Source organism: Aptenodytes forsteri, unplaced genomic scaffold (genome assembly GCF_000699145.1).
Source record: "Aptenodytes forsteri isolate BGI_AS27 unplaced genomic scaffold, ASM69914v1 Scaffold237, whole genome shotgun sequence".
In the NCBI taxonomy this organism is placed as follows: Eukaryota; Metazoa; Chordata; class Aves; order Sphenisciformes; family Spheniscidae; genus Aptenodytes; species Aptenodytes forsteri.
The window spans coordinates 2,461,646-2,470,852 of NW_008794451.1; the positions used below are offsets into that span (position 1 = coordinate 2,461,646).

A 9,207-nucleotide genomic window follows, 5' to 3' on the forward strand; every position below is an offset into this window, starting at 1 on the left:
TTAAGTCACTTTATGCCCTTGACTTGGCACTGTTTCAAAAATATGAAAAGATCAACACAGGCATTGTTACACAGAGTCCTCCTTAACGGAGGTACTTTTACAAAATCTGAAGAGCACCACTAATAATCGTGGCTTTCGGAGAGTTTTTCCATTCTTGCAGAAACTCCCTTCCAGTGTTTCAATACCAAACTCAACTAGCCACATATTAAGTAGTGAAATTCAAATACCATTTTAAGTATTTGATGTTTAGAATCCTTAAGACCCTTCCTTTAAAAGTACCTCAGTGTAGTAAATACAACTATATTCATTATCCACAATGTCATGCAGACATACGCTTTATTAAAGTAACAGAAAAGAAAGATTTCGCAAGAAAGTCACTTAGTGAAAGCACTCTGAAACAGACTGTCAGAATAATTATGGAAAACTCACAGATAATCTCATCAACTCAATATTTAAGAAACAGACACATCCTCATACATGTTTCTTCCGAGACAACGTAACAATACAGTTCACTAACCAAACTTTACACTCTATGTATCTGGTGTACCAAAAAACCAGTGGTACCACAAATTCAGAAATCCCTTGTCTTCACTGAACAGCTAGTACACGGAAGCATAACAGGAAAGTAATACAAAATTCTTATGTTATTGAAAGATCAGTGAAGATTCTCCCCCTGCAACTGCCAGAGTTTATTCTTCATACTTGAGGTGGAATGGCTGAATAAGTAAAGTAGTCTCTAAACAAGACTATCTACGTGAAATTAATTCAACAGGAGACTAACATATATTCTTATTTCCCCAGGCCTGTGGTCTTCCACTTTGTTAAACAGAAAGTATTTCAGTAGGTTATACCTGATCTACAGGGGGTTTGTCCAACTTTTCAAGTTAAGAAGGTCAGGTTATAAAAATGCATATACACAAAACGCAATTCCCAAGAGGAAATAGAGCAGGTCAAGCCCAGAAGTATTGTTTGCAAGCATTAACAACCCCAGTGAACAGCAATGCCATCCAACAGCACTCAGGTTGCAAAGACTTTGGTCACAAGAAGCGTTCAGTGGGTCAAAATAACAGCAGAGTTTTAAGTAGTCTTAACTTTTTTCTTTATAAATGCAATGAAGAAGACAGACTATGCATTAAATATAAAAGCAATTTTATAAAAACACATCAGAATTTTATTGCTTGAAGAATACAGCATATGAAAAAGCACAAGAATGTCCAAAAGAAAGGTCACAAGGATCCAAACATATTACACCATACATACCAGATGCAGTAAAATGTTAACCTGAATTCTGCATCAGAAAAGAAAGGTGTGAAAATATACCTAATATTATTTAAAAGGAAAAGACTCATTTAAAATAGAAAGTGTGAAGGTGTTACAGTACAAATTAGAAAAGCCAACACTGCACATTAACATCCTATCACTAGACTAGATTTTCTACCTTTGGTACTTAAACCTTTACAGAAAACCACTTCCTCGGTCAAACCTTGCCTAACGTATTTCATATAGTATCCATGAAAGGGGGTTCGTTTTGTTGTTTGGGGTTTTTTAAATGTAAACATTCAAACAAATACTTTTCTGAGTTTTCACTGCATTAATGCATTTAAGGAAGTGTTCACATTTATTCAATATGCTACTCAATGTATCGCAAATTTAAATCAAAAGTCACTATGTGACCGAGATCCGAATATATGCCAATTGTACCTTGTTCAGATTTTATGTAAAAATGGGCACATCATTTTCTGTTTGCATCCTTATGTAAACAGGCTGCTGCAGCCCTCCTCGAGAATTCGAACTAAAGCAACCTGCTGAGGACATAAGTTAATAAAACAATCCATGGTGCTAGAGAGCTATTGGATCACCTACAGCAGCATGCAAGTGGCTTTTCTAGTCTGCTCAGATTAGTGTACCAGAAGACATGCCAGTATTACTTCAAGTAACACATTAAAACTCAGCAATGGACACTACTGTGCTTTATTTCAACACAAAGAACAGCTGCTCATCCATTAATCAACAGAATTTTCAAATTAACTATCAAACGGACTACTACATCGTTTCTGTTCCATGTATTGCTGATCACTCTTGGGGAATAGTTTATCAGAAACTTGGACTTACCTATGAACCAATTTGAATGAAGAAAATGTTATCTTTCAACAAGGTATCTTAGTAATCCAGTGACAATCTAGTCTGGAGAATGTTAGCATTATGCTGACAACAATGACTAATCAAGGTTAAATAAATTCCCTCTTTTATGGTAAGCATGCTCTTAGCTTCCGCTTTTGCCTTCATAGGCTTGAATACTTAATCATTCCCAGTTACATCAGTGGAACTAAAACAATTCTGTTGCATCAAGTTCCAGCTTTAAATTTCAACAATATGAATAGATCCGGACTACGAAATACCATCAACAACAGTTAACATTAAACTGGAGTGAAATAATAGAAGAGTTAGTTCTTCAAACCAGGCAGTCTTTGAAGTGAAATATTCAGTTAGGACTGTCAAAGGATGTCATAATAAAACCATGGATTTATTTTTTTCACCCCTATACAAAAAAATGACTGAATTTGTACAACTCCTATTAAACATACCTTTTCCTAGCTTGGTGAAAATGTATCATTTTCGAATTTTAACAAGTGTGGTATTTGAGCATATATAATACTTATTGCCATATACATCCTCATTTTAAAAAGAACTAAGAATTCAGACTCTACTATGCTGAACTCTGCTTTTTTCCCATTAACAGATTATGTCTACTGTACCACTCCCCCAAAAAACAATTAAAAATTCTAAGTAAGATTTTATAGTTTAGTTAAAAGGGAAGAAATGCAAATGTGGATTTAGAGCTTTTTGTATAAATCTCACTATATTTTATAAACTCGTTGTTTATTGTAACACTGTTTATTGATCAAATAAATGACGCACTGCTATCTAAAATTTCCATATACACCATTAAAAATCCAAAGTTGATATGATACTGAACCTTAAATCTTCAAGAGTTCAAAAAAAGACAGTTTATACATGTACAGCACACAACAGCAGACACCCCTAGAATACCAATTGCCAGTCCATGATGCATACAAACTTACAGGTAAGCATTCATTTCACTGTTTTCATTGTGCAGGAAAAATATTTCTTAGTAAAGACAAACTCAGCTGGTGAATTTCAGATATCATCTTCATCATCTTCATCCTGAGAGGATCCTGCCTGATTGGATGCACTGGCTGAGGCAGCAGCAAGCTGTGCCTGTTGAGCTGCTTGTTGCATCTGTAGCCATTCCTGCTGCGCCAGTTCTGCTTGCTGTTGTCTAGCCTAAAGACATGAATTTAATTGTTAAGGCCATACATAGCTTGTGAAGAATCTCTAGAGCATCTTATCTTTAAAGGCAGTTTTATCTGCACCTGCATATTCCTTTTGTATAATTTTTATTAATTGTACATATAAAAACACATCTAGAAGTACCTTAATTATTTGTACCAAGACATTCAGCTATATTCTCTCTTCCTCTGAAGAGGCCACCATTTGGAGGATTTAGTTACAAAAACAAGAGGCAGGACCTAGTGTACTTAAATTCCATTGTAGGGACTGTGCTGAACCACTTCCTAATGGAAAAATTAAGTGAGGCAAAGCAATGGAAATTCTAGGCTTCAATTTCAAGGGATCTTAACATTTAATCACAGTTCTGAGATGAGAACAGCTTTGTTGATTACAAATACTAAAACTTGCAATTATGAAATCATCCAAAAGTACCACAAAGACACATGCTATTACAGAAACATAAAGAAAGCCATTATCTTACTTTGCTAAGCAATCTTTGGAAAACAGAGCAATGTAAGGTCTTCTCAAATTCGGGTATGCAGACTGAGGATGGCTTTTGCTACAGAAAGTTACAGTCCTTTACTGAAAGGTACAAGACGTTCTAACAAAACGTTTCAAATAGTTCAACTGGTGATCTCTTATTTTTCTATCCAGGGTTTTCACTCGTTTTTCAGCAATTACTGTTGATTTCAACAGTATACTCGTCAATTGTGTTAAGATTAAAACTTCAATTTCTACTTTGAGTGAACATCAGGAAAAAGTTCTTAAAATCAAAAATCTTCAGTCATCTTTACTTTTCTACTTTTACAAGTCATCACTAAGAATGTAATGACTTCCCTTCTAATCCCATTGCGCTCACTGAATTTTCCTATTTTTCACCAAAGCATCAACAAATTTTAGTTTTGCAAACTTCAAGATGCCAAAAGATGATGCTTTGGAAAATGATCAAAACCAGTTTATCTACTTAACGAAGTGAAAAAACGGCAGTCTTCCATTATTATAAGAAGCGTCACATTTCCTCAGTCTGTTCTAGCATTAAAAGAAAATACTTTTACAGAGGTAGAAATCCCTTCTCAATGAAGACTCTTCAGTACTTCAAACTTCAAGTGGTAGAGAGCTTACAAGCGTTGGAAAACAATTTAAGACATTGTAAAGTTTTAAACAAAGGAAGACAGCAGCATCTGTACACATAGGAGAGGCATAAATATTTATCACACACAAGAGAACAATAGGGCTCCCTACTGACCCTGCTACAATTAAGTTTACTGTACGCTCAACGAGGTGATACACATGCATGCACCAGAAATCAGAGGCTCAGCACTTCACACCAGATGCATCGTTTTGTCAGTGCCTACCCTCGCTGCCGTATTTATAGTGATATCACTTAGCCATTTCAAATGGAAAAAAAAAAAAAGAAAAATTCCATTGAGTTGTATTGACTAAGAAGTTTTATAAGCGTCTGGTAAACTTAACTCACTCATCGCACAGATGAACTTTAATGAGGAAGCCTCAAAAAAACCCAAATCCGTTAAGGCCCTTGTCTTGCACAGAAACTTAGACATGCATGAACATTGGGATAAGCCATTCCACTGACTTCAAATATTTACAATCATCCAAGCTACAGGTGTCAAACATTCATAAGATGAACAGGCAAGTATTTTAAAACTAGAGCAAGAAGTCATCATTAGTGTCATGCTCTAGAATATTAACAGGATTAGCACAAATAAACAAACATGCACTTGTGTAACTATTTTTAAGAATAATTACAGTACCTCCAACAGCATATCACAACTAGTATTTTTGAAAAATGAGACTGCCATCTTTGAATCTAAGCAAAGGTTTTCCATATTACCAAAGACTATTTTAAAAAATCATTCATACAATCTTGTCAAACTTGCATGCATTGCCTTCGTTTAGACATTAAGGCACAGTATTACAGAATTAAGAACAAACTTACCTCAAGGGGCCATTCCTTAGATAAAGCGTGGCTTACATAAGGTGGTCATGATTTCAGCATTTATTTTTTTTTTAAATGTTACTCAGAAGCTAGTATTCCCTTAACACACCTTATTTGCTCTTTTTTTATTTTGTATACCATGCTAAGTTATTTGAAAAAAAAAAGTAAGTAAAAAACAGGTATCAAACTGACTATTATTTGTAAATCTCACCCTTAATCCAGAAGCAGCCTTATTGGTTTTTCTAATGTTAGCACAGTCAAACAAAAGTTAGGCACACGTGAATTTATCAAAACTAGTTCACTGCATGCTGACAATAGCTATGCGGTATGCTGAAAATGTAAATGCCTTAAAATTCATCATGCAATTAAGATTAAAATAGTTTGCATGTTGTAATATGACAGACAACAGTCATTAAGTGTGTCGGCAAGATACAAGTATAGGGAAGGGGAGTGAAGGTCACAGCAATCAGACATGGTAACATATAACTGAATAAGCATTTTCACCAGAGGAAATCAAAGTAAGCAAACAAGACTCATGCCTTGGGTAAGAGGAAAGAGAAATCCAAGATAATTTTCACATCACTTAGTTTAGAGAATGGTCTTCTTGTCAAACTTGGAGAATAGTAGAGAGAAAGATGGTGTAGAAAGATAAATAAATAAAATTGGCTTTCAGTCATTCAAACTTGGAGATGTTCACAAACTATCTGGGAAAGCGAGGAAGGGAAAAGGCTTCGATGAAGGAGAATGTGTGTGTGCACGCACACAGTATTTGCAGGCAAATGCTCTTCCTATGCCTGAATTGCCTCTTTAAAAATTTATGCATGAATTCACTCAATTAGAGCCTTGCCAAGAGTAAAGGAAGATGGAAAAGACAAATTAGAAATTTTGAACAATTAAATGTTTCTTTCAAAGCCTAAGAAATAACATTTATGCACTGATGGCCAGAAACAGAAAAGGTATTTTCACTTTTTAATGCATCAAAACTGGTAATTTCCTAGAACATCAGCTGTCATTCTTTTATTTTGTCAGCCAAGTAATTCTTAATGTATTCTCTACAGTAGAATGGAAATACCTAAGTAGCAGCAAAAAAACATGCTTTTTAAACCTAGAGTATAAAATTTGCTTGTGTACAAAGTCCTATATGTCAAATCACAGAAGTAACAAGTAGCAGCATCTTATTTGTTGACTTTACTTTCCCCAATTCAAACAGCAAGGTCAATAGCATCTTAGATGCCACAGCAATTCACAAGGAAGGGGATACTTCTTGAGGTGTGCGCATGTTTTTGTGGCACTAGATCTGCAGCATTAATCATTCCAACCTCATCAGTACAAGTATTGCTTCACTTACTTTTGCAAATAATTCCTGTTGCTGCCTTAGAAGCTCTTCTTCCGGAATGCCGAGGTTCTCCAAGCGTGAACTGGCCTTTCTTCTCTTTAGTGCTACTGTTTTGCATTCTTGTAAGACTTCTTTTACTTCACTGATATAGGAGCCAAACCCCAAACTTTCTAGTGCTAGAAAGAAAGAAAGAAAACACATTGTTCGTCTTTTACAAAGCTTTTGAGAATAGATATCGATTTGTTTATTTAAAAGATTAAAACAAAGAAGTAAAAAGGTTGTCACCAGATGATAGAAAAGTGATCAAAAATCTGTGGTCATAAGAAGATCCGACAGCTATTTTCCCTGTCTCTTCTTCTATGCCATTTAAGAGCTCATGTTTTCAGGCTAGAAAAATTAAGGTTAGTCAAGTACAACCAAAGAAGCCTGCGCTTGCAGAGGATCCAGGGCTTTCAGATACATTTTGCTAGAGATAGGCGTTGTTCTTCAAAAGACATCTTTCTCCTGTCTTCTACATATCAGAATCAAGCAGAATTTATACAACTAAGAAGTCCTTCCTATCTGAATTGTTAACCTTTAATCTCTCAGGGATTCTGTCTTTCCAGTTTTGGTGTAAGTCTTCAATTAGCAATCTATAACAGAGCAAAACCAATGCATGTAAAATGATCACAGATCCTTCATTAAGACAGAAATAATTAATATTACCTTAGACCTATGAATTTAAGCTTTTGCCTTTTAATATGTAAATTCATATTTCAAGTGCCAAGAAGCTAAAAATGCATAGTTCACACATATGAAGTTATATAAAATTATGTAGCAGCTCTTTATTGTTTTATTTCTCAACAGAAACCCTTTTACCTATCTCCACATGAAAATGTATTCAGAAACTAAAATCTTGCACTTTTATCTGCCCAAAGAAATCTGAAATGCAGTTATATCCTGTGACAACAGCTTTTTTTAAAGAATGCAAAAGTAACAGGAAGGATTATAAAAACCCAGGTAGAACATGTGATGAAACGCACACTCTGTTTCCTGATTCACCAGTTACTACGATATGCCTCCACATATACACACACCTCAAAGTGGAACCTGTTACAGAATATGCTAGAAATATTACATAAACACCAATTATACTAGAAACAAGTCCCAGTTTAATAAAACACCTGGTTCATTTCCAGCATTTACATAAATCAGAGTTTTCTTTATGGAATGATAGTTGTTTTAACCTTTATCTTACTTTATTTCAACCTTATGTCACAAGCTATTCAAGAAATAGCACTAAAATAAACTGCACAACAGCAATCAACAACTTGCTATAAACAAGCTGTTAGTTACACTAACTCAGACTATATTCTAACATTAATCTTGTAAGCAACCTTTCCCTACCCATAATTACGGCAGCATGCCATTGTATCATACACCTAAACAACAACCCAAAGGCATTCTGTAAATTTTCAGCTTCCAACCTGTACTCAAGGAGACAATTAATACACTGTCTTCAATAGGGCAGTACAGTGCAGCTCTCTAGTCATACAGGACTACCATTCTTTAACAGGTAACATTTGGCAAATGAATTTACATAATACCTATTTCTTAAGAAAAATAAAGTTAGAAGACAAACTGATTTACAGATAATCAAATTACTTCAGAGACAGTATGTCAGTTCAGCCTCAGCCCACACAGAGACACTGGAAACACTTTTTTCAATTAGCCCTCAGTTTCTACGAGAATTACCAAAAACCTTCAGAATCTTGTTTAATCCAACCTCGGCAGACAGGAGGCAAAGCCATGTCTCATGGTCCAGAACCGGTTAGCTAAGCAGTCTATAAATATTTAAGAACTCATTCAATTTTAAAATGTAAACAGTATATACAGTAAACTAACCAAAGTTGTTTTGGTTTTTTGTTTTAACCAAAGTATAAAATTTTAAGAACTCTACAAGTCTAACATCACTAAGACAAACCATCATAGCAAATACATAGGTGTTCGTCAAAAGAACATTCGCAGTGATCAGGGTTGGCAATCTGCTGCAGAGTATGAACAACTGCCCAATCTGAAGTCAACAGCAAGATGTGTTTTTACAGGAATTTTAAATGTCCCTTAAAAGAAAATAAATCAATGGAAAGAACTTACAGTTATGTATTGAATATAGCACACTAAAAAAAAATATCCAAAAGAAAACGTGTGATAGAACCAAGACAGATTTGTACCATTGTTCAACATAATAAAGCTATGAAGAACCATATATGCACCATAGGTCTAGTGCATCAAAATTCTGCTGGCTGTGAAATGACTTAAGAAATTTACTATCTTGTTGAAACACATCAAGGCTTTACAGAACACACACATGGAAGGAATATGAATCCCTTTATACCCGCATGGTGCTAAAGCGTGGGACAAGTGATTACTACTTTAGCAGAGCTACTGTTCCACCAAAACTGAGAGCCTTTCTATTTTTTGAGACTGAAATCTACATGTCTACCCAGATTGCTGAAAATTCGGTATCTTACTGAGGTTAGAATGATCACACCAAATTTAAACAACTGAATCCCAAAACACAGCTTTGGTTTGGTTTTTGGTTTTGGGTTTTTTTTTTTTGGGG

The 9,207-nt window shown here is 35.0% G+C and overlaps 1 protein-coding gene across 1 annotated transcript in view; it reads right to left on the minus strand.

Moving 5' to 3' along the window:
• Positions 1–322: 322 nt before the first annotated feature.
• Positions 323–9,207, minus strand: part of DR1 (down-regulator of transcription 1) — a 12,340-nt gene continuing 3,455 nt past the window's right edge. Inside the window, exons 2-3 of the mRNA XM_009290464.1 lie at positions 6,618–6,781; positions 323–3,306 (exon numbers count right to left, since the gene is read on the minus strand). Coding sequence (XP_009288739.1) covers positions 3,160–3,306; positions 6,618–6,781 — 311 coding nt within the window. The 3' untranslated portion in view covers positions 323–3,159. The remainder of the gene's footprint in view (positions 3,307–6,617; positions 6,782–9,207) is intronic.